Raw genomic sequence first — 25,135 nt, 5'->3', positions numbered from 1 at the left:
TATGTTGAAACAAGGATATTTTTTCACCCACTACCTGTAATCTGATATTTTTGGTCAAAGAATTTTTAGCGTTTTAATTTGAAATCTTCACAGCATATCGGAATCACGTGACTTTTCTGCGCCGTTTCTTCTCCGTGGACTCCGTTTTAACCTCAAGTCAAATATATATATGTCTTCTTTAGCCAAAGTCATGTCAAGTAAGTTCTACCTTGTATTTTAGGCTCAGCCAAATGACGACGCAGATATTAAACATTGGATACGCCTTTGTGTCATATGCATGTTGTGCAAGTTCTAAAACAAGAACTTGGTTGCAGAATTCCGGCTCGCTGTGGTCCAGCTGCAGGTGTCAAGCGTCAAAGCGGACAACCTGAGCAGAGCCCGGACTCTGGTGAAGGAAGCTGCGGGGCAAGGCAGCAAGATGGTTCTGCTCCCGGTGAGTGTCGCTTTGAGTGGGTCCCAATTAAAACTCCCAGTCTTCAGCTCGCGGTCAAAGTCCAACCTTCATGGCTGTGGTCCAAACTTTGAAAACTGGCAATGTCTAAGTGATATTTAAGTTAAAATTTAAACCAAATGTAATGTGTTTCGGCTCTCAGCTGGACTGAAGTCCTCTGAAAACATATAAACATTAATCTTTGCAACTAACAGACATAGAAAATAAAAGCAGCCACTTAGTTTAAATGTATATCCCAGTTGAGTTGGGAGTTGTGCTAGGCCACTAAAAGAAAGAAAACATAACCTTCAGCCATGGTCACAGTTGAACACATCTTAAAACTGGGGACTTGGTCTCATGAGGTCCAAGCTCAGGCTAGAAAACTGTCCAGGATGTGGGAAGAGTCACATTCTGCCATTTGGCTAAATATTATATTATATTGTCACTGTTCCAGGAATGTTTCAATTCTCCTTACGGAACCAGCTTCTTCTCTACATATGCCGAGAAGATGCCCGGAGAGTCGACTCGGGTGCTGTCAGAGGTTGCAAAGGAGAACGAGATTTATCTCGTCGGAGGTAAGACGACCTGTGTGGTTGTAGAAAGACACAGAGCAGCACCTTTGTATTTTACTGCGGTGTGTTGAAATAAGAAAACAAAACTGGCCTGAACCGTCTACACATTATCTGTTACTGAAAAGAGTAACGGCAAACATAAAAATGCAGGCTCTTATTTCAGGAAAAGCCCTCTTTGATCCAGACGCATAACAGCCGGAGCAGCATTAGATGGATTATGTCTTCAGAATATAAACATCTGCTTTAATTAGATGTTATTCTGAGAATTAGAACCTGGAGGGTCGTTTCATCCTTAAAGTGCTGAATCCCGTACGTGTGCGAGCAAACTCGGGTCCAAAACACAGGAAGTGATGCAAAGCAGCCTGAGGACCACGTGTCATTGTGCCATTCAGGATCGATCCCTGAAGAGGAGGACGGGAAGCTGTACAACACCTGTGCAGTGTTTGGGCCTGACGGAGAGATGATCCTTAAGCACAGGAAGGTAACCGCACGTCGGCATGGAACGCTGAAGGAACTCGTGTTTAAAGTGGATGGATGACACCCCTTCCTTTTCCCAGATTCACCTCTTCGACATCGACGTTCCGGGGAAAATCCGCTTCCAGGAGTCCGAGACTCTGAGCCCGGGCGACAGTTTGTCGGTGTTCGAAACCCGTAAGCGGCGTCTCCTGAGCCTCTAATGCCGGGCGACGCCGTCCTGACTGTCCTTGTTTGTCCCTCCTCCCGCAGCCTTCTGTAAAGTGGGTGTGGGGATTTGCTACGACATCAGATTTGCAGAACTGGCACAGCTCTACAGCAGGACAGGTGCGTTTCTGACCAGTTGTCCGTTGTGGTTTCGGCGCGCGGTCCAGCTGACGAGGCCGTGCTTCTGCCTCCAGGTGCTCAGCTGCTGGTCTACCCCGGAGCCTTCAACATGACGACCGGCCCGGCTCACTGGGAGCTACTGCAGAGGGCGAGGTCGAACAAACGCACCCAGGAACAAACTAAAGCTTAAACACATTTATTAACCAAACCAAATACCTACATATACACACATATACATTACAGCATGGTACCGATGCTTCGGACAGCGGAAGAACATCGCGTATTTACAGTGATGTGCAGAGGAGCACGGTCCACGTGTCTTTAATACGTTTTAAAACTACACCTGTACATAATTGTATGTTCTACCCTCGGCAGGGCCGTCGATAACCAAGTATACGTGGCCACGGCGTCTCCTGCCAGAGATGAAAGTGCTTCCTACATCAGCTGGGGCCACAGCACGGTTGTTAACCCATGGTGAGTCTCACCCTCCAAAAAAAAGAAAAATAGACTTCCCCTCTCATCAACATGAATGCAGATTACTAAGTGACGTTATCAACACAGTACATTCGTATTAAATATCCTTACATAGCTGATAAACACAGGACTAATGTCACTATTACTTAGGAAAGCATCTTATAGTTGGATAAATGAACCTTTGGTCATTTGTAAACGTGTCTAGGCGATAAAAATAATGAAGTGAAGTTCTAGTTGCTCAGAAAGTAGATGGAAAGTAACTAAAACCGTACAGTGTCACACTTGGTAGGTTTGCCTTAGCAACAGTTGTCTGGTTTGAACCTTTACATTTCCAGTTGGTCTGGAGTGACTTTGTGACTGCTGAGATCTTTGTTCCAGGGGTGAGGTCGTGTCGAAGGCTGGGCCAGAGGAGGCCATCATCTATGCTGACATTGGTGAGTGAGAAGAGCCCCTTTGCCCTCTACTCAGGGCAACTGATAAAGCTTTCTACGCGACTGTGGGAGATGAAGCAGGCTAACCGTCTCCCAACCCGTTGCAGATCTGCAGTATTTAGCCGAAATTCGGAAGCAGATCCCGATTACAACGCAGCGCCGGCACGACCTCTACACGGTGATGTCAGCGCAGGGAGGATCGTCCGGCTGACCGCAGCGACGTGGAGCACCACAGCTGCGAGGCAGCACAAACCGCGGGAGCGTTGTGTGCTACAAAGGGGGTCGGGTTTATAAACCTTGGGTCAAAAATAAATCGGTGATTTAGTCGCAAACTGCTCAATAACTGTACAGGCTGATGCGTGTGGAGGTTTTAAAAGGTAGAAAACATTCAGCTCTTCATTAGAAGCAAAAAGTCGTCAACATGCAGAAGAAGGTCGGAGGCTTTTTTTACGTGAGCGTCTGGTTACATAAAAACCGGCCTGTTTGTGCCCCGTGGTGTCGGTTCATGGCGTGGGAACGTTTACACGTTGCTCTCCTTCGACTCCACCATCGTGACCTCGGTCTCCACTATGCTCTCGGCATCATCCGTTAATCGGCTTCTTTTGTAACCTGATGACAGCAAACAAAGTTTTCCAGTAATAAAACCTTTTTCACAGAAATATCTACTTTTCTGCTGAAGAAGCTTACTTTCCATTGAATTGCCAAATAAAACAACCATGTTGGAGCAAATAGTTGTGATCATTTGTTAAAATCAGGCAACAGAAATGTACTTGACCAGACTGGGCACCCCGGGGGTCAAAGGTCACCCTAAGTCCACTACAACAGACGATTGGCGGAGGTTTATTCAGCGGCCTACCTCTTTTATTTTGCTGGTATTGGAACTCGAGCTTCTTCCTCTTACTGACCCGGTCCAGGTGAATCTGATAACCCACTCCAACAGCCACCATGACCCCGACCACGGCGCAGAGACCCGTGCTGAAGATCCACATGGCCTCCGCTGCTCGACCTGCCACCTTACTGGGCGGCGTTCCATCTAAACAGGAATCAGCGAGCTGCTGGTGACACATTAGTGCGATTGACACCTGCTGACTAAAGGATCCGTCACTCACAGCTGGTGGAGGTGAAGGTTTCGTTGAGGAGTGCGTTCTCTACGCCGCACGATACGCTTAACGCTTTGGAAATGTTGACCTTCAGGTAGCTGGTGATGTTGTACAGGTAGGAGTCTGGGAGCAGCGCCGCCACCGTTCTCACCGAGCCTTCGGGGGGCTCGGCGGTGTGGTTGATGAGCCAGTGGACCCGAGGTTCAGGAAAGCCGCCCGCGGAGTGACAGTAGAAGCTGGTGTCGTTGCCCCGATCGGCTGCCTCCTCCCTCCTCACCAACGGCCTGCTGAAGCTGGCTGCAAACAGCCACAAGTCAATTCCTTTAACGGATGAATCCAATCCCCAGGGTCACGTTCTGACTCCTTTACTGCAGCACTTGGCGTTTTCTAACAGTCTTATTCCACAATGGATTGAATTCTTTTCTTTTTTCCCCTCAAAATTCCCACACGCGACACCCCATAACGACGTGAACAAACCCCTGACAAAGCACACGTACGTTGGTGCGTTGATCTTCCCCTCTATCCTGACCAGCCTCCCTGCAGCCATCACTGCAGGGACGTATCTGCGTGGCGACGCCTGGCATTAACACCGATGAGTTCAATTTTTGGTCTCATCAGACCGGATGATGAGTTTCTCGTGGTCTGAGAGTCCATGAGGGGCCTTTTGGCAAACTCCTGTGCGCTGCCGTGTGCTGTTTACTAAGGAGGGGCTTCTCTCTGGCCACTCCATTGCTGCAGAGATGGTCGTTCTCTGGGTTCTTGGTCACTTCCCTGATGAAGGTCCTCCTGCAACTTTAGGAACAACCTAGTGGTTCTGAACTTCTTCCACCTACAGGTGATGGACGCCATTATGGGGTAAATCTGTACCATTCAATCTGTACCAAACAGGAAGCACCTGGGCTCAGTTCTGAGCTTCATGGCAGAGGTTGTGAATACTTACGTACATGTGACATGTAAATTTGCAAAACAATAGTTTACTGGTGCTGTGGACCACATGTTTTGAAAGGAAGTTGGTTTCTGTTGCATCTGCGTACACTGACCTGCTATCCTGAGACACACCGTGCACAGCGCATCACTTTGATTCGCTTCCGAGATGAGGAACAGCCCATAATTCCTTTTATCCTCTGCCGGGTCGACTGCTGGCAGCTCCAGAGAGAAGTCTCCAGCCTCCGTAGCGTTTGAGGACAGCGTGCCGCCGTCAGCACTCAGCTCTTCGATGTTGCGGCCGTTTTCGAACACCGATCTGAGCACCACTTTGTCGTCTTTTCTCCACTCGATGGAGAAATTCTTGAAGGTCAGGAGTTGAGGGTAAAAGCAGGGCAGTGAGACAGGGCGTCCCACTACACCAAGGACACATTCTTCTTCTGTGGAGAAAACAAGAGTCTTGTCTTGTGTTTAAAGGAAAGACGGGTGTAGCTGTGCCTAAAATGATGAGGCAAAGAGGAATCTTACCCAGACAAGTGCAGATGTGGAGGAAACTGAGCAGCAGCCCTGTGCGCCACAGCGCCACCGCCTGCTGAGGCCACCGCTGCGCAAACAAAACGCAAAGAAGTTTGAAGAAAGTTTCCCTTTTCAAGATGGAAAACGGAAAGTCCATGGTGAGAATCGACCATCTATTTGTCCCACTCTCTTCTGGTCCTCGTTTCCTGTGTCTAACTTTTCCGACTCCAAGTCAGACACATGAGGAAATCTTCGAAAGGCATGTTCTGGCCTGTTGGGCCATACCTGCTCGTTTATTCATTCAGCAATCGACACTAAATAAAATACGAAAATACGAACTGTCGAGTTCAATTAAGTCCGAAATGGGAATTCTGTCGCTTTCAAAGAAGATTCATTTGGTTGGAATGGGAGGTCATATAATGGAGATTGGTCCAACCTGTTTGACTTCTTGTGAGGCACACACCCACAAGCTGTCGGGGTGGGAGTAAACCACCGTGTTTCCCCTAAAGAAACACATAGATTCTATATGTTTGCTGCAATATTTCCGACCAGTAAAACACAGCACTCAAACTGTGAGTTCAGTTTTTGTCACAATTATGCAGAGCAATAGTGAACGTTACAATATGCGTTAGTTTGATCTGATTTCTGCATTTAAAAAAATCTAGTATGTATATATATATTTTTTTAAATAAATCATATCGCTTAAATAAAAACTGAAATGTGGAAAGCACACTTTCTCAGTCTCAATTTACTTAAGATAATTTGTGAATCGATTGTAATAATTTCAGTTACGTATGGTACAGCAATTACCTGTAAAAAAGAAATTACCAAATTAATATAAATCTAGAGTGCCTTGACATAGTTGAATAGCGAGGCCTGAGCGAGAATAAATCGAGTTTGTATCATTAAAATCAAAGAAAGGAATGTGAAATTAAAACTATTACGCTCCAGCAGTACCGTAAGGATCCACGAGGAGAAAACGAAAATGTGTAATGTATGTTTAAATCTTTTATTCGTTTTAATATTTGCTTGTTTGCGAACCAACTACTCTTTGGGTTGTCTCATTTATACAATTTTCTTTAAATTGTTATATTAATGAGTTAAATATTAACCGGAAATGACGTAATATGACGAGCACTTTGACATGGTGTGTATCCTTCATATTGACTCGCAGGTAGTCTCTTTCTAAAAAATAATGTTAATTTTTTTTTAAAAAACTTACCCCAGTTTAAGATAAGAAAAAGTACAGACTACAATGTTCCATCTTTATGGATTGAAATTTTTAAAATGGTTAGTTGTTAATACAACCTGAGGCTAAACATGAGCGGTGTACGGGCCTGAAAGACAAAAATGTGGGAAAATGCGGAAGTTATTTCATGCCTAAAAACAAAACAGCGTTAAGACGACAGGAAAAATAAATTGTTTCATTTCACCTTTAAAAGTCATTGGCGCGTATTTCAGCTACAAGGAGATGACAAGTGCAGCTAAGTTACATAAATTATTGTTATAACACAACATCACTGTGCGCTTTCCAGTTGTTTATAGTACTTTTTGACAGGAATGCTTCTCCCATAGAATGACAGGGTCTCACATTCAGTGATGGTCAAACCAGAGCTGGTTAAACTTGCAAAAACATGGCAGCACTGAGGACAATTCAGAGGTGGTTACCGGTCCTGCAACGGTCCTGCACCGCTATCTGCCCCCTCCATCGCCCCACAACAGCGCGTTTTCTGCCGGTCAGGCCGTTTGTCCTGTCTGCAGCGAGAGGGAGAAACACTGATGAGGTCAGCAAAGGCCGATACACAGCATCTACCGAGGAGGAGGAGGAGGAGGAAGATTTTATTGATGACAGCGAGGTGGAGGAGCTGTTTCAGCAGCAAGACATTGCAGAAGTTGGACAGGGTCAACACAGGCTGTTCATCGTCCACCCTGACGTCAAGTGGGGAAGCAGGAAGCAGCACCTGACCACAGGTGAGGAGCCCGTTCAGTCCAGCTCTGTCCACAGGTTGCAAATACCTAACCCCACCACCTAGTGGATGGAAGTATAGTAACGTATGGAAACATTAAGGATCAACAAGGAGGAGCATTATGGTGAGAGGTCAAATTTCGGGTTTGGTCAGTGACGTGATGGACTTTTGCCTGCAGCTGAGCTGATGTTGGCTGAGGCTGTGGGACTTGTGAACACTTTGGACAACTGGACAGTGGTGGACAGCATTATCCTTTCCACCAAGACGCCGGAGAAGAAGAGGATATTTGGCAAAGGCAACTTTCAGTCTCTTACAGGTATCGTTGGTATAATTCACTGGGTTTCGGTGAGAAACTGGAGCGCTTGAGCGTGTTTTTGCTGTCTCCTCCATCAGAGAAAATTCGGCAAACGGCAGGAATCACAGCTGTGTTTGTCAACGTCGAGCGCCTGTCTCCTTTGTCCGTGGTGGGTTTCTGTGTCATGTTCCCTCTGGCTGCATACAGAAAGCATTTCTCCACCAACTGACTCTTTTACCTGTACAGAAGGAGCTGAAGGAAGCCTGGGGGGTCAATGTTTTTGACAGATACTCGGTGGTCCTCCACATTTTCCGCTGCAATGCACAAACTAAAGAGGCCAAACTACAGATTTCTCTTGCAGAGATCCCCTTGTTAAGGTAAATTACCCATTAAGATTACTGATAATTTTACTCCATTTGAGTTCAAATTACTTTTACTAACCGGTTTCCTGTTTGTGCATTTATTTAACAACGGAAGATCGCGCCTGAGAAATGACGTTGCCAACTTGGATCAGCAAGGTGGACGATCAAAATATATCGGAGGTTCAGGTAACGTCCAGATGCTGTTTTGTTTTTCCAGACGTTCCTGTCATAGAAAATCAAAATACCTCATCGTAAGTTACAGTGCTTGAGTAAATGTACTTAGTTACATGACTGGTTCCTCCCAGGGGAGACCCTGCTGGAGGTCCAACAGAGATTGCTGAGGGAACGTGAGCTCAAGATTCGATCAGCACTTGAAAAACTGCGCAGAAAGCGGCACCTTCTTCGATCTCAGCGCAAACATAAGGAGTTTCCTGTCGTCTCTGTGTTGGGGTATACCAACTGTGGTGAGGGACGGGGGAGCCGGGTGCTAATTTCTTGGCTACTTCTCAGGAAACAACTGGTTTAATTGTTTTTTTTCTGCGCAGGAAAAACAACTCTGATTAAATCACTGACTGGTGACAGTGGTCTTCAACCCAAAAACCAACTTTTCGCCACCCTGGATGTCACGGTCCATGCAGGCCAGTTGCCTAATCACATGACGGTTCTGTATGTGGACACCATAGGTTTCTTGTCCCAGTTGCCTCACCAGCTCATTGATTCCTTCTCTGCCACTCTGGAAGACATCAAACATTCGGTGCGTAACAAAGTTTCCCAAATCTTTTTGGGAAACAGTTTTGTGCAGCACGTTTGCTGACGTTCGCTTGTTTCTGCGGACTTACAGGATTTGCTGGTTCACGTCAGAGACATCAGTCATCCAGAGACGGTGAATCAGAAGGTCAACGTACTGAATGTTCTCAAGAATCTACAAATCCCCGAGAGGCTGTTGGGCTCCATGATAGAAGTCCACAATAAAATCGATCTCATTGACAAGTAAGGCCTGAAATCACCAGCGTGGTTTTGACGTAAGAAAATAAAGTTCAAATCATTTTCTGCCCCCTCAGTTATCAGTTTATGGACCCTCACGTGCTGCCCATATCTGCCTTGGATGGACGCGGCCTGGATGAGCTGAAGATGGCGGTGGAAGCAGAGATCATCGCCTCGACAGGGAAACACATTTTAGACCTCAGAGTTGATCTCAGCAGTCCCCAGTTGAGGTGGGCGCATGATTTCCCAGTAACATGACCAACACGAAAGTGTTTGCAGTAAATGTGCATCTTTATCTTTAGTTGGCTGTACAAGGAGGCTACTGTTCAGGACGTGGAGGTGGATGCAAATGACGGCTCTGCTATCGTCAAGGTCGTCATCAGCACTGCTGCTTACGGACGCTACAAGAAGCTGTTTTCAGTAAAGTAGTGCCACTGTATCCACATCCACACCAAATGTAAAGGAAGCTTCAATAAAAATGCAACTAGTAATTTATAGAAGAGTGATGTGTTCATCCAATATGCAAAATTTGCAAAAATATATATATATATATATTCGAACCCCTGAGTTACAGATTAAAGTGACTTGGCTGTTTCTCCGGTTCCTTTTTTTTTCGCCAAAGGACTGATTTAACTTTTTCAGGGAAAATAAATGATACTTGTCTGCCTCACAGATCTAAGTGGAATGTTCCTCCAGAGCCTCTTGAAATAAAACATATGCTTGGAATGCTAATGTTAGCAAATGTTAACTCTCTTGGGGAAGTGGCTGATTTGATCAACATTGCAGAACAGCAATAGATATCTAATATAACAGCTATAACGGGTTCATTACACTTTATTTCTTTCATTCTCAAGAAAATATACAGAACGGTTTTATATAAAATTCCCAGAGAGAAATCCAGGTACAAACAGACTGAGGAATAGATTCTGACAAAGTTCAGAACATCATCCATTTTTAAAATCATCACTCCTGGCCTGTTGTGAATAAGAGGTAGAGTAAGATATGCAGGACACCCTAGTCCTGAGCCTTGAGCAATGCCCCTGTGAATAGCCCCTGAGTAGCAGACTTAAATCTTTGCTTGAAAATCTTTTGGGTTAGTCTGAATTTTTCAAGGCGAGTTAGTAGTGAATGCAAACTATATAATAGCATTGAAAATGTTCACAATTGTGCTGTGGAAAGTAGACTTTCACAGTTCTGATAAATGCAGCTCAGCGCTCGCATGGGTTTTAGTGTGAAAGTTACACATAGAACTTGGGTATATAAAAGCATGAGATGGATTGGGTCACCTCTTCTGAGACCTCAAGCAATTAAAAATGCACCTATTCGTTTTAATTAACGATATTCTTTCGTAGAAGTTTTAGGTTGAGTGCAATAACCAGAGAACAAAGAGGAAGAGGGCCCACAAAGTCTCCTGCGATGATGTTCAGGCTCTCATGGCCTCCTCCAGGATTCTGCTCCTCCAGCCACTCGCTCAAACACTTCCAGTTAGTAAAGGTCAGCGTCCGCAGGGACTGCTTCGAATTCTTGGTGATGAAGCACCTATCAGCCGTCAGGTTCAGTCCGCAAACGAAAAAGCCCTCTGAGGAAAATAAATGTTTTAAATATTAGTAGACTCCTGAAAATGCATCAAAATCCTGAAATATGACTGTAAACCTGGTCGTCCAGAGTGTTTCTTGCAGTCCATGTAACTCATCACTCCATCAGCCGTGCGCTTGTTGGCCCACCAATATGGGATTTCAGGCCAGAGCTCCTTATATTCTAATGCCTCCTGGGACTCGTATGACAAAATGACCTGGTAGCCAGAGGCCCACAGGTGCCGCAGCGTCAGGTTGGACTCCTGCAGAGGCCATAATGGCTCGTTTATGTCATCGTAGCCATTTCAGACTGTTCAACCTGCTGCCTGATGAGGTAACCAACCGTTTTAGGACAGAGCTTTGAGCCAAACATCCTCTTCAGGGAGAAAATAAAGGACTGGTGGAGCCTCTCATTCATTCCCTCAAAATGGCTACAAGCAAGGATAACAATCTCCTTTGGATGAGACCTCAGCCAGGTGGCAACACACAGCAGTACTTCCTGCAAAGAACTTCCTTTTTTAAAATAAAAAAAGTGCCAACAAACTTTAAAATGAGATGCTTATCCTCACCACAACGGTTAAATGTGTGTATATGACGTGTGTGAAGTAAAGGTCACTGGATGAGTCCTTGGGTTTGTGTGCGACGCGGAGATCAAAGAAGCGAATCCCCACGGACAGCTGCTCCTCTATGCTTTTGTCCTGCAAGGAATAGTGATTTGTAAAGTGTATGCTGTCAGGATCCATCAGGGATTTTTACAAACATGCACAAGTTAAATGTCTACGACAACGGACCCAATAGCTGCGTACAACAAACATCCTGGTTTTCTACAGTTTTGGGCTCATAATTTTCTCCTTGAATAGTGCTTGTCATACTTAAATCTGGTTACCATTGTTAATAACAAAGAAGATCCAGAATAATATTGTGGCTGACCTCCCCACCCCCAATATGTGTCTCTATCATATTACCTGTGTGGTGGCCCATTTAAAAATGGTGGGTCTGGTAAAGCAGCAGCAGAGTCTGTCCAGCAGCCGAAAAGAGTCCGATTCTGACTCCACCAGAGGAGAGTTAATGTCCAGGCAGTAACTCATGGCATCATGGCTCCCTGGATACATTGTGTGAAGAAACACAATAAAAGGTATCACACAAACTTTTCTCTGTTTTTCTCACAACTAAAACAACGCGAATGTGCCTTTACCGGAAACACCTGATATTTACATAACAATACAAACAACTAAACAGCAATCGGTCCACAGATTTGTCCTATAGAACGGACGATGCGTTGTTTTCTGTTTTCCAACGCTTCCGAAGCTGTGTGTGTGGAGAAAAGCTTTAAAAAGGATTCAAATATACCGGGTATAGCCAGATGTGTGAGCGGGACGTCCCACAGCTCTTCGGGTAAAGCTGCCATCCAGTCTTCGCCGTTCACCTCCATGTCGAGTCAGTCACACTTGTGATTAATTTTTAAACTAAAAACACATCTGACCTACATTTGAAAAAAAAGGCGTGTCGACTAATCGATCTTCTTTTTTTATCATATCTATGGACTCGAAGAAAGGAGGAGGGAGATAACTACATTTCCTCATTCTTTCGCCGTTGACTTTAGCCTTCGATGGATGGAAACTATTAAAAAAATTCAATGTACATTTTGTATTAATGTGAAATCTAAAAAATAGTGAAACATATAATTCATCACGGTGTTTGTAACTAGAAAAATCTAAAAAAAAAAAAAAAAAAAAACATAAATCGTAACGAGTGTATTTCCGGTTTGTATATGACGTCACCACGCCCCAATGGTTCAACAGGCTTGTGAAGAACCCGACTTCATTCATCGTGATGGCATAAACAGTGTCAGGTTTTATTTTATCATATAACATTGTATGTTTGTAATTTCTAATGTCTTAATTTTAAAAGTTTCTCTGAGCACACTAAGTGTCAATAAAACCTCAGCCATTGATGCTTATGACAGATTTTCATGCCACCCTAATAGCCTATAACTTGTGCATCACCTGACGTTTTCGACACATTTAAGAGCATTTAAGAGAGGTGGTGGCCTGAGGCACTTCCTGTCACCCACATACAATGCAGTCCTCCACTCCTTCCAACAGCAAAACAAACATTCACACCATTCCAGGAGACCCAGTGACTCATCACCATGTGACCCAGCAGACAAAGGGGAGACACCTCAACAGAAACTAGGTGAACGACCCGACCAACGACCCTGCTAACGACTCTCAGGTGACCACCCAGATCATTAGCATGCTAATGGTCCACAGGGGCTATATATTTTCAAGCTCTCTCCCCAGCGATTTCAGAACTGAAGAAGCCTTCTGGATAGAAGGCGAAACGTCTTCAAGAGAAGAAACACAGTCCAGTTGACAGAGAAAACTACCTTGGATACAATGACCTGGATGACTGAGAATTTACACAGACATTTAAGAGCTTTGTGTAAGCGATTTGTTTTTCCATCACGTAAACGAGTAAGGGTGAAATGTTCACACCAAGCCGATCCAGGCTGACAAATGATGCAAAACAGGCTATTGTGAATGCATGCAAAGGCTTTGAAAAGAAGACTGCAGGGGAATACAAAAGGGGTTTTCCCACTCATGGCCTGTTATGGCCTGAAAACAGTAGAGTGTGAGCAGAGATTGTGCTTTTTCAGTGCAGGTACCCTGGAGGAAATATTAATACCAGTTTTTATGTGACAAAAAGGCACAACTGCCATGTTGAAAATGATCAGGTTTATTGTAAAAGCTCATTTCAACAGGCACAATGGTGCAAGTTGGATTCATGCAAATACTTTTACATGCATTTTGCATAAGTGTTTAGTCATCTCTACACTACAGATACGTGTCTCATCCAAATGTGCCCATCGAATACATTGTGCTTCAAACACGGTCATGAATTAGATCAATCGGTATTGCTTTGGTTTAAAACTAGTGGTTTTGCTGACTCATGAAAACAAACACAATATAATGAATAAATAGTGAACTGAATGTAAATAAAATGCATATCAAAATGCTAAAAACAGCTTTATAGTTTCACTGCCTTAAAAAGGTGCATTCATTCAAGTAAATATACATATGTGTGTCACCAACTTACCAAGTGTGTATATTTTAGGCATTTCTTGTCAAACAATGCAAATTTGCGAAAGGTTAAGAGGAGCTCTTGAGTAGTTTCTCATTCAGCGTAACCACGGTGGGTGCAAACTGTCTCTCTGTCACAAAGTCTCCGGCGATGATGTTGACGGAGCCCACTCGAGATCCGGGGGTCTGCTCCTTGACCCAGCCCAGCAGCATGGAGTACGTGGACATCACCAGGTCCTTCAGGGACTCGGACGGGTGTGTGCAGATGTACTTCAAGTCGACCGTGAGGTTAATTCCAGTCACAAACAAACCACCTGAAACACAAAACAAGCAGGTTTTGGACGTGTAAAAGACACTCAGTTTAACGTTTTGCCAGAGTTGGATGGATGGATGGATGGGTGGGTGGATGGATGATGGATGGATGGATGGATGGATGGATGGGTGGGTGGGTGAATGGATGGATGGATGGGTGGATGGATGGATGGATGGATAGATACCCGGCCTGTCGTGCTTTTTTCTGTGTTCGAAGGCCTCGATCAGAGTCTCAGCCTTGCATTTGTTGGCCCACCAGTACGGAATGTGCGGCCACAGATCGCCGTGGCAACTCGCAATGCTGTGTTCATAGGAGGCTATCACCGAGCAGCCGCGGGACCACAGGTTTCGAAGAGTTAACACTTCCTGAAATCAGCACAACAGTCCTAATGTCATCAGAGGATAAGACGCAGATTATTGTCACTGTAAAATTTAAATCTTCATCCCCTTCTTGTGACGTTCTCACTTCACGTGACATCACTTCAACATCGGTTTCCTCTACATTTATGACACAAAGCAGGTGTATGTCTCACGCACAAGTTCAAACAAAAAACCCGTTTCAATAATTAATGATGTGAAAAAACACCTAAGATGCACATTATTACAATCCAAAGCTATTCAGGTAATGAAGATGGAGGAAACAAATCACTTACGTAGTCACAACAATGAGCTAAATAGACAGATTCGACAAACACAATTAAAAAATGAAATATGGTGAACTACAATTGTAGATGTACAATAACTGAACATGATTAAAAATTCTCAAAATGGCTGACGGGGTCAGAGGGCTGACCCGACACCCCCTAAAGTTTTAAAGAAAATAAGTAAAATTCAATGTTCCATAACAGAACCGCTACCGTTTTGGGACAGAGTCTGGAGCAGAATATCTTGCGTATGGTTGTGATCAGCAGTGCGTGGAGCTCCTGGCTCAGGCCGAGGAAATGACTGAAGGAGAGGATGACCACCTCCTTGGGATGAGCATCCAGCCACTCTCGTATCTCCACGAGAACGCACTGCAGGAGAACACAAGCTTTTAGTCCGCCGGGGTCTTTTGTGTCACAACATTAAGGAGAAATAAAAGCCTTTATGTGGGTGTGATGATGGAAAATAACCTTCAGGTCATTTGAGTTCCCACCATCTGCTGCCTCTGCTGGAGCAGACGCCAGCGAAGACGAGCCTACAGAGTTTTCTGCTCTATTCTGAGGAATGTTGCTATTCACAAGACAAACAACTACTTTTATAAAGGTGTTTTATCCTTGATTATTTAACGCCGTTAATATCTACTGTTGCAGGTTCAGTTGACTCTCATTGTTAAATGAAAAGAGTAAATAAACAAATAAATATGGACATTGCAGCACCTTAACAGTGCTCCGGAAAAGTGCTGATGCTCACGCAAAATCGGTTGCCATGGCGAATACAGCAGGGTGCGCTGTATTTGGAGACGCAGACCTGCATGGTCCACGCCAGCACAACCGGGAAGAAAACCTTGCCGACACATAAAGGTGTCATGAACACAGCAAGGAAAATATGGAGAAATGCACCTACAGGCGACATCCAAATAAGAGGAAACGCCGCTGCAGGACAGTCATAGTAGTGTGTGTGTGTGAGTGTGTGTGTGTGTGTGTGTGTGTGTGTGCCTGTGTTTGAATATCCACACAACCACAAGAAAGCAAAAGATTGTGTGCAGTCACTGCATCACATTGGCACATTACGTCACCTCCACGGTGACGGTGGTGTAGACTCCGTGGTAGAAGTACAGATCAGTGGAGCTGTCATTGGGCCTGTGTGCGATCCTCAGGTCACAGTACCTGACCCCGCAGTCCAGCTGCTGCTTAATGGAATACTCCTACGGCAATGCACACAAACAAAACCAGCGTTGTGGGATTACCGTGGAAACGAGTCGCTGAAACAGGTCATTCACCTGGGTTATGGCCCACTTGTACACAAACGGACGAATGAGGGGCTTCATGTATTTGTCCAGCTTTTGAAGCATGTCTGGTTGGGTGAGATCGACTGGAGATCTGTCGTTCATATCCAGGCAGTAGGTTATCGCGTTGTGGCTGCCTGCATGTGGAAATAAAGAGGGATTTGTTAAATGGAGGGAGACACACGATTGTCCTGTATAATGGCTCCATGGTCTGATGAGAAAAGTCACATTCCAACCGTTGCTGTTGGTTCATAATCTTTCAGTGTTTCATAATTAATGTTCAATGTTTCATAATTATGTAGATAATTGAATTGATAAAAGCCCAAATCCCAAGACTTTAGCCTCCTCTCATCAACATTTGATTTGAATCAATGAATGTTGCACAAAAGTCTTGGCCACATGGACAGAAAAAGACATTCCAGGCGGTGCTCCCCATAATCTTTCACCATTGTGGCCCAACCCAGTAAGAAGCAACAATATAAGAATAACAGGATCAATTAAAGCGGATTGAGATCCATCCTTCCATAGGACACTACTGGTTGCCAGAGGAGCCTACCTGGGATGGCCAGGTGGGACAGGGGAATGTCCCACAGAGCGCAGGGCAGGTGAGACATCCAGCTCTCCATGGGCAGCTCCCCCAGGCTCGGTTCGCTCCACCCGCACACAGAGGACATCCTGAGCTCCGGCTGAGGGAGTGAGCGCACATTTCACACCACACGCACTAAAAAGATCCTGTCATCACATCTCCTTGCCGATGACAACTTGGCGTCCGCTATCAGGATGCGTCTGAACTGTAAATCCTGTTGGCGCACTTACGCGATCAGACCTCCGCGATCACCCGACCAGCCGAACCGGTCCCACCTCCACAAAGGACGAAGACGAGGACTAAAAGTGCAGGCGTGCACCACGGGCGGCCGTTCATCCCAGCGCGTTCCAAAATGTCATGATGAACATTAAACATGCATGATGACACGCGGAGACCAACTCTTCCACACCTGCGCGGTCCAGCCCAGTCAGGCAGGTGGATCCGGCGCATTTCAGCCCCGCTTAGCGTTTCCCCATCACTAAATAGCTGCACCTAACCTGCTGGATGGTTCAAGTGCAGCGACGGTGTGTGTGTGTTTGTTCACCTCGCGTGTGTGTGTGTGTGTGTGAGAGAGAGAGAGAGAGAGAGGGAGGGCGGCACCGAGCCTGCAGATGACAGATCAGCAGATGCAGGGAGCCTCTCCCCTTAAAGAGCCCACTGGAATATGGCCGCTCCACACCTCCAGACACGTCACACACCATTCTTGTCATCCATCCTTTATCCATCTACACATGTGCCATCTTTGCTGGATCTACGGCTGCACACGGAATGAAAAGAATGCAACACAAACACTCATGGCGATCATAGGTTGGAAAATAATCGTGGGGGAGGAACTGGATGGGTAGTGAACATAAAGTGTGTTTTTAGACTGGAAACTGGTGTCCCCAGAGGAAACCCACACAGGCACTGGGAGGACTTGGTATAAAACCAGAATTGGACCTCAGACCTGTGACTCCTCTGAAGGAGTAATAGGTTTTAAAGATGGTCAGTTTCAGTTTATTTGGATTGGTGCTGATTTACCTGAAACAAACAAACATAAACGTGTTATTTCTGATTTTCAAAAACAAAACAAAACAAAAAAACCCAGATCCATCAGCCAAACCGATGGAATATTTATCATAAATAGGAAGTGGAACACACCGCTTCACCAGATTAGCAGGATTCAGTCAAAACCTTATTGATCCTTTGAACGTTAGACTTGTTTGATTATACTTCATTGGGGAATCGACAAATCAACACGTCATATATTTGATTGATCGCATTGTCAGTTGCCCACAACACTACAGCACTGACCTTTGCTTTTAAATACGCTTTCAAAGAGGAAATTGATTGTCTTAATTGAGATAATGTGGTTCGTGAGGTCCTCCTCAGCTTTTTCTCCCCCCAGTAGGTCAATAAAGGCTGAAACTGCACTACCCAGAGCAGTGAAGGAAACTACAGCTCGCAACACTTTTGAGCTCTTCTAAGTGGTGCCTATTGTAAATAACACCAGCCAGCGGATATACATCTCTGGGATGGACATATTTTTATTTGTAACAATGCGGAAATAAAAGATAAAGAATAAAAGTCAAAGAGCTAAAATTGGGATATTTTCCCCAAACCTAATTTTCAAAATCTGATTAGCTGGTCCTTTAAAACTTTAATGGAGAAAAGTATCCAAGAGGGTAGATAAAACTAAAGTAGAAATTAAATTGTATATTATTGAGTTTACTTGAGATTTTTTATTTTACCATAGCAACTGATTCTCATCTGTCCATATTATTTAAGAGAATTTGCTTCCTGTCCACAGAAGTGTGCCACCTTGTGTTCACTCGCAGAACTGCAGCAACTCGTACGGTATCTTAGATGGGACAAATTTCAGCGATAGGCAGTTTCGCCTTTCGTAAGAATTTAAAATTGCAAACTAATTACATATTTGACAATACTAACACCGCTAATTCAAAATTTGAATTTTTAAGTTTGTCAAAGCTGAAATAACCCAAAATAAAGGCATTTAATGGGATATTTAATCAGTCTCCATCCATCTAGCATGGAAAGGTCCCCAGTCAGCTCATTAAGGTGTTCATAACATTGGATCATGCGTCGCTAAACATCAAAGTCAAACACAACATCTGTGAGTTGGGAGCAAAACTGTTTAATACAAAGTTGAGTACAAAATTCCATTCTCACCACAATCATTGTAATCTCAGAACAACCGACACTAAAAATGAGGGCGGTTTGCTTAAAGAGCCTCTGGAAGATGTTCTTGAAGACTAATTATGCATTATTAATGTCCACGGCGCTGTGAGCTGCTGTGTCTCCCTGACGGAGACGTATTCCCAGAGGTCCTGTTGCTCAGAGACAACAGCTGCTGTGTCTCAGCTAATGTCACCTTTGCATGGCGTGTCTGGAACCCAGTGTCTTTTTCCCGTGACTAATCCCTTTCCTGGGAGGCTCCAGGTGAGCCCGTTCGACCTGCTGCCCTCGTCGCCCTTTGGCCTCAGGCTCGGAGTCACTGAGCTCCAGATCGGGACAATATCCGTCGCTGTCCTGGTACGATCGGCTGCTTTTGACTTTGTGCTCAGGCACTGGTTTGGTCCACAGTCTGTCCTTGGCTGCAGTGTCCCTAGACAGCTTGTCAGAGGCCAGCCGGTCCTCTGTGGTCCTTACTAAGCTAATGGTGGCATCTTTGAAAGGCCTGCCAAAGTGCTCCATGGCAGACTTGTGAAAGCTGCTCTTACTCACACCTTTTTTGGAAGCGTACTGATCACAGGGGGGTTCGCTTGATTTGTTCTTCTGAGAAACAATCTTCTCGTAAAGCCCGTTGGATTTAGACACGCGGGGGCGTTCCTGGTCCGGTTTCCTCCTGCCTTTGGAGGAGTGGCCATGGAGAGCAGCGTGTAGAGCTAAGGGTTTGCCTGTGAACCTCACGGCGGACGCAGAGTTGCTGGAGGAGGAGAGCTGCCCGTTGTTGGGACGCTCTTCTCCCCGGCCATTTTCATGTAGCTGGGGCTTCCCCTGACCCAGACCTCCACCGGGCTGATCTGCTACATTACCACTATTGTCCGGACAGAGCGGCCCGTTACCAGATTTGAAAGCGGGGTTTCCGTTTCCAACACTTGAGGATTTGGGCATTTTCAGCTTCAGGGTTATTCTGGGAGCAGGGTGGAACAACATACTCTCCATGAGGCATGAGGGCTGCAGACCTGGGGGGGGGGGGGGGGGGGGGGTTTAAGTCTCAGCTCTGATAGATATTCTGACAGCAAGAGCGATGAATGACTCACCAGCAGAGAGTTCCTGATTGACGAGTGCCACGTGCAAGTTGAACATCTGCTCTTGTGCTTTGCTCTGCAGCAGCTTCAGCTTTTCCCGGCGACTCACCATGTAACACAGGTTCCTCACCTGCACCACAAATCAAATATATTCGCAGCGCTGAGTCCGTTTCATTCAATCAGCCTTCGTTAAATGACCGCTCATGCTGCCCTGTCACTTTCACATGACATCATATTAATATTCACATAAATATTCAGAGCGATTCTACATATGTGGACATTGAGGCATATCTGTGCTCAGACTATTATGAGCAGGTCTGAATAAACATTCGCACCATCAAAACGTTTCCACATAGGAAATTCAAATAATGCAAACATCTATATCATACATATACACACTCGCCAGCCACTTTATTAGGTACAAATGTTCATTGGCTTGTCAACACAAATAGCTAAGCAGCCAATCACTCCGTTCATTTAGGCATGTACACGTCGTCACGACAACATGCTGAAGTTCAAACGTCACCAGGACGGGGAAGAAAGGAAATTTAGCGACTCTAAACTTGTCCTGGTTGTTGGTGCCAGGCAGGCTGGTCAACTGTTGGACTACTGGTCAACTACTGGGAGCTTCGTGCACGATATCATGAGCGGCAGTTGTTTCAGAGGTCGGAGGAGGATGTGCAGACTGCTACAGATGACACAAAGGCAGCAGCAACTCACAGAACCACTGGTTACAACCAAGAAAGGCAGAACACCATCTCTGAATGGACAACACATCCAACCTTGAAGCCGATTACAGCGAGACACCGGACCGGCGCCACTCCTGTCAAACACCGCTGGTCTGAGGAGTCTCGATTTCAGCGACAACACTCAGCGGGTCGGGTCAGAATTTGGCACGTCCAACCCTCTATGACCACAGTGGACCATCTTCTGATGGCAACAGCCAGCAGGATAATGCACCCTTGCACAAAGCTCAGATTAAACTGATTTCTGGACCTTCACTCTACTCCTGTGGCCCCCACAGTCACCAGATCTAAATCCAATAGATCACCTTTGGGATGTGGTGGAAAGGGAGATTGAGATCATAGATGCCATCATGTCAAAAGGGGGTCCAACCTTTTACTAGCATGTTGTACCTAATAATGTGGCGTGTGGAGTGTAAAATACCTTATGAAGATTGTAATTAGAAAAAAGATAACAAAAACAAATCTTTGAAAAAGTGAAAATGAGCTCACCCTCTCTAGATCCTGTCGCAGGTGCATGAACATCCGCATTCGTGTGTGAATGCTGTCCTCCTGCGGCTGGAGCACCACGTTCTCCTCTTCCTCTTTAGGGGGCAGCAGAGCTTTGTTAAAGTTGGCTTTCCTCTTCAGCTTCCAGTACTGAAAGATGAAGTCTGCCGGACGCTCGGGGAGGCCGAGCTCCTGGGACACCTCCCCCGGCTGGACCAGCGCGCAAAAGTCCTCCTCCAGCTCCTGCAGCCTCTGCGCCCGCAGCCCCACCTTCACAGCCTCGGCGGGGGGTTTCGAACGAGCGGGGCTCAGGCCAGCCTCCCCGGTTTTACCCTGGCTGTGCTTGAGGCAGTAGGACTTGAACTTGACTTCATCCCCTTCGTCCAAGATGGTCTTCAGCTCCAGGTTGTGCTCAAAGGCGCAGGTGACGTGGAAAGGAGTGGTGCAGTTCTTCACGGAACACTGAGAAAAGCCACGTATTATTCTCCTCACGTTGATTTTAACGCTAAAATAACTAAGAGCCTTGAGAAATTCCGGCCGCCACAATGTAAAAGGAACATTTAAATAAAAAAGGACAGCCAAATTATGATCTTTACAAAAACAATAACGCAAATACCAGTGCAAGAGGGCACGGAGGAGCTCACCTGGATACACGCGCCTGTTTTCAGCTTGCACAGGCTGCAGATGAGGGACCAGCGGCTGGGAGGGATGTGGGAGACTTTGGTGATGGGTTCCATCCTCTCAGGACAAGCGATGCTCACCTACAATAGCGAGAATGTGTCACCGGGGACCCGATCCACAGCCAGCTGTTTGAATCTTACCTCTGGTATCCACAGAGCGCAGCTGACGTGTGCCCATTTCGTGGCTGCGCGTGTGGCCTTCATGGCGCCGCCCTTCTTTGGACACAGCAAGCACTGGGGGGTGATGCCGAGGACGCAAGTCCTGCACAGCCAGTTCCCAAAAGGGACTTTTACAATGCCGTAACAGGCCTGGGGGAGGGCAGAGTAAAAGGGGTTCATCTTTTCAGAGGATCCAGAGCAGCGCAGACCAATCTAACTCCTGGGTAGTGGGGGGGGGGCCTGGTTACCTGGTGCACACAGATGTTGCACTTGTCACAGAACACCATGTCGTTGCCTTCTTCACTGTCAGGGGAGCGACACACGTCGCAGATGACATCTTCGTCGTACTCGATCCCCAGACCCTCCACCGTCTCGATGGCGTGGTTTATGTTGTCGTGGCAGTGCCTCTCCAGAGCCTCTATGGTGCGTTCCATTGTCAGCTCATCTATAGGCTCCTCCCCTTGAAGAGAACAAACTCCCGGTCAGACACTTGATTCGCCCCAAACACAAGACCCTTCCAGGATTAGCAACTTCACAGTCCAACAATCGGCATGATTTAGTGGAATTACCCATTCTTTCAAGCTCTTTGTTGAGCATGTTCAGCCAGTAAAGGTCTACATCGTCCAGATCGTAGCGACACATGGCCTCTGCCAGCTCTCTGATGTTGACAAAACCCGGTTCTGTCGATTCTTGGTTGGAGCTCTGGATGTACTTCCTCTGGTGGCTGTAAAGCACCTCCGTTGGCCTCTCTGCAATAACTCTGCACGCAAAGACCACCATGACAACCTGCCCACCGCTGCTCCGCTACACTGGTCTGCCCACAGCGCCACCTCTGGCCGGTGCTGCCTTACCTGGCTGATGGTTCTGGGATGGTATCGGGACTCGCAAGCACCTGGACTCCTTTCTCCCACTCCTGCCGCCAAGTGTCAGCCAGGAGGTAGTAGTCCTCCGGGGGGACGTGGTGGGAGTCCGGCAGCTTCATGGCACTGATCAGGTCTTTTCTAAACACCTTCAGGAGACGTGACAGAACTTCAGCCCATTTAAAGACTTGGGCAGCTGTTTTTAAATTAGCTTCTTGCACATTTGAGGCTTGCATTGTGCATATTTCGGCATCCTACACCCCCCCTTTCTGCTCAGCAAACATCCAAAACAAGAACTTACTTCAGCTGGTTTTTTCGGGTTGGAGGCAGGCGTTCCAGGTTTGCCGCCATTCTTGTTAGAGGAGCAAAAGGAGGTGGACGGACCTGAACAAAGGCACATTTCAGTGAATCTAAAGGCCGACAAAGCGGAACAGGTGAGGTTCCTCTTAACAAGACTCACTTTCATTGTCAGAACTGTCACTGCTGCTAGAGGACCTGAGCCGTTTCATCCTGTAACATCCTGCACACAACAAGAGCGACATAACAAATGACATAAGATGCATTCATAAAAGCACGTAGCAAATGAACAACTAGGAAGCTGGTGTTTGAAGAAAGCTACCAATAAAAAATCCCCTCATAATCCTCCAACATCAGAAATATGTGATGTTACTGCTTATTAACAACTCAAAGCTGTTCGTCAGCTTCATTTCCAACGACAAAATCATAACATTTTGGAGTGTACTTTCATCTTGCAACCGTGTCGCAGCATTTAGCACGCTGCTTTTGTTGGCTCTTGGAATTATCTGCCTTGATCTTCAACCGCTTGCTAGTAAAAATGAAGTTAAGCGAAACAAGACAGGCCGACGTTGTTGTTGCCGAGACCGCTAAAAAGGTTTCTAAATACTGCACAAGCTAAAACCACAGTAGCCCCAAATGTACTAGCACAGTATTCCAACAGGCAGGACATGCCTCACATTCCCCATGAAGACAGGAGGGGACACGGAGCCAACTCTCCTCCAGCCACCAGGGCCCAAACATGTGAGGGTACCGGTTCTACAGGCCTGGAGATAAGAAGAACCTGGACCCAGGAAAAAAAAACCTTTAAAAAGATCTTGGCTAAAAGGTGGCGGGTGAAAACCATAAAGATATGTTTAAGTCCATGTAAAATACAGGAACACAAACCCAGATCAGCAATTCTCTGCTGCAAAGGCAGCATCTGCTGCTGGCAGGAGCACAAAATGAGGGCCGTCCTGTTTTAGTATAAAGTCTGACTGGGAGGTTATGTAAAATATTGACTTATGGGATGGTTTCGACTTTATTTGGAGACCCATCAAGTAGAGCAGGCCTTCTTGTCCCCTCAACAATACAATGCGTTTTAATTGCCTACATGTTTGTAGCTAATTTGTGAGGAACTGAATTCTTACATGTGGATCATACAGAAATAATCACCCAGAGACGTTTTTTATACCATGGAAATGACATTAAAACGTATAAAAATGGCGTCAACCGAATCCAATTTTTGTGTTTGAGATGAACCGTGTGACGTCACACATGAACGTGACGTTGCTGATATTTTCTAAGGGATGTGATCAATTTCTGGCTTTAAAAGCTGCACAACAGCCAAATCATGCCCTACCCTTAAGCAATTTAAGTGTTTTTTTGCTGTTTTACCCCCAAACTAATGCAATAGATCCCACATTAAGGCTCCTGTCAACCGTGGAGAACCTGATGTTTGGTGGATTTGGGGTCAGAACTGGACTCTGGACAGTTTTATAAGCTTTATAAAGCCATTCCAGCACAAACCTCCACAGAACTAAACGAAACCCACAGCTTCCTGCCTTGTTTCCTCAGAGAAACTGGTTGGGATCACCCAAACTCCGGACTAATGTTCACCGGGAAAACCCCCCAATTACTCGGGGTTTGTGGCTTGTTTACATGACCTCCCCACGCCGCCGTGTCTCCGGACGTCCTGGCAAAAGGGGACAAAAGAGGGGACAGAGAGCAGAATCCGCGTCCCGGAGAACCATGTTGGCGCCAAACTGGCACACGCAGCCGGGCCCGTCGCCCTGCGGGCTGGGGAGGAATCAAACATGGGCGCCACAGGACACAAAGATGTCACTTCCTAGAGCAATTAAAGCTGCGCTTACAGAGGGTAACAGGTCCACATCCGTCCACACTAGAACTATTCAAATTAAATCCAGCAGGAAACAGGAAGAATCCTATTTTTTTTTAAATCCAGGAGCAGGCCTCGTTGGCCCGGATCAACCATTCAGATCAAGCCTGGCACACTGTCCATATTGTTCACATTCCCCCCGCTTACCTTCAGCTTCTGCTCTGCTGTCCGCTTTATTTCAGCCTCCTATCGGTCCGGATAAACCTTCCCCCAGCTTCCACCAAGAAAAACGGGGGCTCTGGTTCTGAATGCGGGGATAAATGTAGTATTTTGTACCCCACCAGAGGGAACCTCCAGGGCTGCAATCCTTCCACCACCACGGCACAACAGCTCTATTGTACCGCGCGTCCCGCCGGGTCCTAAACCCCGCCGGATTCCACCCCCTCCCCTCGAGCCTGCGTGCGCTCGATTTGTTCACGGGCGTCTCTCACCACATTTTCCA

General features: G+C 46.1%; 6 protein-coding genes and 1 long non-coding RNA gene across 9 annotated transcripts; 3 read left to right on the top strand and 4 right to left on the bottom strand.

Annotated features, from left to right (window-relative positions):
- Positions 1-71: 71 nt before the first annotated feature.
- On the top strand, positions 72-3,437 carry nit2 (nitrilase family, member 2). Its single transcript, XM_003973900.3, has 10 exons — positions 72-197; positions 315-433; positions 885-1,005; positions 1,395-1,483; positions 1,560-1,653; positions 1,729-1,803; positions 1,878-1,956; positions 2,179-2,277; positions 2,656-2,711; positions 2,816-3,437. The coding sequence occupies exons 1-10, from the start codon at positions 170-172 to the stop codon at positions 2,917-2,919; spliced, it is 864 nt and encodes a 287-aa protein (XP_003973949.2). The 5' UTR covers positions 72-169; the 3' UTR covers positions 2,920-3,437.
- Positions 3,176-5,801, bottom strand: LOC105417898 (ICOS ligand-like). Its single transcript, XM_011614507.2, has 5 exons — positions 5,261-5,801; positions 4,849-5,172; positions 3,818-4,105; positions 3,565-3,741; positions 3,176-3,317 (listed from the first exon to the last, which is right to left on the bottom strand). The coding sequence occupies exons 1-5, from the start codon at positions 5,403-5,405 to the stop codon at positions 3,229-3,231; spliced, it is 1,023 nt and encodes a 340-aa protein (XP_011612809.2). The 5' UTR covers positions 5,406-5,801; the 3' UTR covers positions 3,176-3,228.
- gtpbp6 (GTP binding protein 6 (putative)) lies at positions 5,281-9,450 on the top strand. 3 transcript variants are annotated; one of them, XM_029828883.1, is made up of 11 exons: positions 5,281-5,406; positions 6,824-7,219; positions 7,394-7,531; positions 7,609-7,679; positions 7,757-7,887; positions 7,988-8,058; positions 8,178-8,336; positions 8,418-8,626; positions 8,714-8,862; positions 8,934-9,086; positions 9,159-9,447. In XM_029828883.1, the coding sequence occupies exons 2-11, from the start codon at positions 6,883-6,885 to the stop codon at positions 9,283-9,285; spliced, it is 1,545 nt and encodes a 514-aa protein (XP_029684743.1). In that variant the 5' UTR covers positions 5,281-5,406; positions 6,824-6,882; the 3' UTR covers positions 9,286-9,447. The 3 variants fall into 3 exon arrangements, with proteins under 3 accessions (XP_029684743.1, XP_029684744.1, XP_003973948.2); XM_029828884.1 differs by lacking the exon at positions 5,281-5,406 and having other exon boundaries at positions 6,467-7,219; positions 7,760-7,887; positions 9,159-9,450; XM_003973899.3 differs by lacking the exon at positions 5,281-5,406 and having other exon boundaries at positions 6,470-7,219; positions 9,159-9,450.
- Positions 9,451-9,672: 222 nt separating this feature from the next.
- On the bottom strand, positions 9,673-12,034 carry plcxd1.2 (phospholipase C, X domain containing 1, tandem duplicate 2). The gene is made up of 6 exons (XM_003973898.3): positions 11,781-12,034; positions 11,396-11,532; positions 11,000-11,128; positions 10,774-10,929; positions 10,510-10,693; positions 9,673-10,435 (listed from the first exon to the last, which is right to left on the bottom strand). Exons 1-6 carry the CDS (start codon positions 11,860-11,862, stop codon positions 10,185-10,187), a joined length of 939 nt encoding a protein of 312 aa, XP_003973947.2. The 5' UTR covers positions 11,863-12,034; the 3' UTR covers positions 9,673-10,184.
- Positions 11,428-12,123, top strand: LOC115247347 (uncharacterized). The gene is made up of 3 exons (XR_003886420.1): positions 11,428-11,565; positions 11,684-11,867; positions 11,982-12,123. It is a non-coding gene; the product is annotated as an uncharacterized lncRNA (long non-coding RNA).
- Positions 12,124-13,009: 886 nt separating this feature from the next.
- On the bottom strand, positions 13,010-16,944 carry plcxd1.1 (phosphatidylinositol-specific phospholipase C, X domain containing 1, tandem duplicate 1). The gene is made up of 7 exons (XM_003973897.3): positions 16,569-16,944; positions 16,309-16,438; positions 15,747-15,889; positions 15,543-15,671; positions 14,683-14,838; positions 14,011-14,191; positions 13,010-13,827 (listed from the first exon to the last, which is right to left on the bottom strand). Exons 2-7 carry the CDS (start codon positions 16,424-16,426, stop codon positions 13,583-13,585), a joined length of 972 nt encoding a protein of 323 aa, XP_003973946.1. The 5' UTR covers positions 16,427-16,438; positions 16,569-16,944; the 3' UTR covers positions 13,010-13,582.
- A 1,761-nt stretch (positions 16,945-18,705) lies between these two features.
- jade3 (jade family PHD finger 3) lies at positions 18,706-25,026 on the bottom strand. The gene is made up of 11 exons (NM_001048039.1): positions 24,841-25,026; positions 22,981-23,040; positions 22,822-22,904; positions 22,512-22,669; positions 22,230-22,420; positions 21,909-22,120; positions 21,643-21,810; positions 21,466-21,582; positions 20,825-21,283; positions 19,602-19,719; positions 18,706-19,523 (listed from the first exon to the last, which is right to left on the bottom strand). Exons 2-11 carry the CDS (start codon positions 23,027-23,029, stop codon positions 18,706-18,708), a joined length of 2,373 nt encoding a protein of 790 aa, NP_001041504.1. The 5' UTR covers positions 23,030-23,040; positions 24,841-25,026.
- Between the last annotated feature and the right edge of the window lie 109 nt (positions 25,027-25,135).

Source organism: Takifugu rubripes, chromosome 20 (assembly GCF_901000725.2).
Source record: "Takifugu rubripes chromosome 20, fTakRub1.2, whole genome shotgun sequence".
Taxonomy (NCBI): domain Eukaryota; kingdom Metazoa; phylum Chordata; class Actinopteri; order Tetraodontiformes; family Tetraodontidae; genus Takifugu; species Takifugu rubripes.
This window is presented reverse-complemented; position numbering and strand designations above follow the sequence as displayed.

Bases quoted from the DNA above. Each gene is read 5' to 3' on its own strand.
- plcxd1.2 (XM_003973898.3), bottom strand. From the start codon at position 11,862: ATGGAGGTGAACGGCGAAGACTGGATGGCAGCTTTACCCGAAGAGCTG. The intron at 10,930-10,999 runs GTGAGGATAAGC...AGTTCTTTGCAG, and splicing joins ACACACATTTAACCGTTGTG to GAAGTACTGCTGTGTGTTGC. The intron at 10,436-10,509 runs GTTTACAGTCAT...TATTTTCCTCAG, and splicing joins GAAACACTCTGGACGACCAG to AGGGCTTTTTCGTTTGCGGA.
- jade3 (NM_001048039.1), bottom strand. From the start codon at position 23,029: ATGAAACGGCTCAGGTCCTCTAGCAGCAGTGACAGTTCTGACAATGAA. The intron at 21,284-21,465 runs GTGAGCTCCTCC...GGCTTTTCTCAG, and splicing joins AAACAGGCGCGTGTATCCAG to TGTTCCGTGAAGAACTGCAC. The intron at 19,524-19,601 runs GTGAGTCATTCA...CCCCCCCCCCAG, and splicing joins CAATCAGGAACTCTCTGCTG to GTCTGCAGCCCTCATGCCTC.
- LOC105417898 (XM_011614507.2), bottom strand. From the start codon at position 5,405: ATGGACTTTCCGTTTTCCATCTTGAAAAGGGAAACTTTCTTCAAACTT. The intron at 3,742-3,817 runs GTGAGTGACGGA...ATTCCTGTTTAG, and splicing joins AACCTTCACCTCCACCAGCT to ATGGAACGCCGCCCAGTAAG. The intron at 3,318-3,564 runs GTAGGCCGCTGA...TGCTGTCATCAG, and splicing joins ATACCAGCAAAATAAAAGAG to GTTACAAAAGAAGCCGATTA.
- gtpbp6 (XM_003973899.3), top strand. From the start codon at position 6,883: ATGGCAGCACTGAGGACAATTCAGAGGTGGTTACCGGTCCTGCAACGG. The intron at 7,888-7,987 runs GTAAATTACCCA...TAACAACGGAAG, and splicing joins GCAGAGATCCCCTTGTTAAG to ATCGCGCCTGAGAAATGACG. The intron at 8,059-8,177 runs GTAACGTCCAGA...GGTTCCTCCCAG, and splicing joins AAAATATATCGGAGGTTCAG to GGGAGACCCTGCTGGAGGTC.
- plcxd1.1 (XM_003973897.3), bottom strand. From the start codon at position 16,426: ATGTCCTCTGTGTGCGGGTGGAGCGAACCGAGCCTGGGGGAGCTGCCC. The intron at 15,890-16,308 runs GTAGGCTCCTCT...TTCCACATGCAG, and splicing joins GTCCCACCTGGCCATCCCAG to GCAGCCACAACGCGATAACC. The intron at 14,192-14,682 runs GTAGCGGTTCTG...TGCTGATTTCAG, and splicing joins CCAGACTCTGTCCCAAAACG to GAAGTGTTAACTCTTCGAAA.
- nit2 (XM_003973900.3), top strand. From the start codon at position 170: ATGTCTTCTTTAGCCAAAGTCATGTCAA. The intron at 434-884 runs GTGAGTGTCGCT...TCACTGTTCCAG, and splicing joins GCAAGATGGTTCTGCTCCCG to GAATGTTTCAATTCTCCTTA. The intron at 1,654-1,728 runs GTAAGCGGCGTC...CTCCTCCCGCAG, and splicing joins TTTGTCGGTGTTCGAAACCC to CCTTCTGTAAAGTGGGTGTG.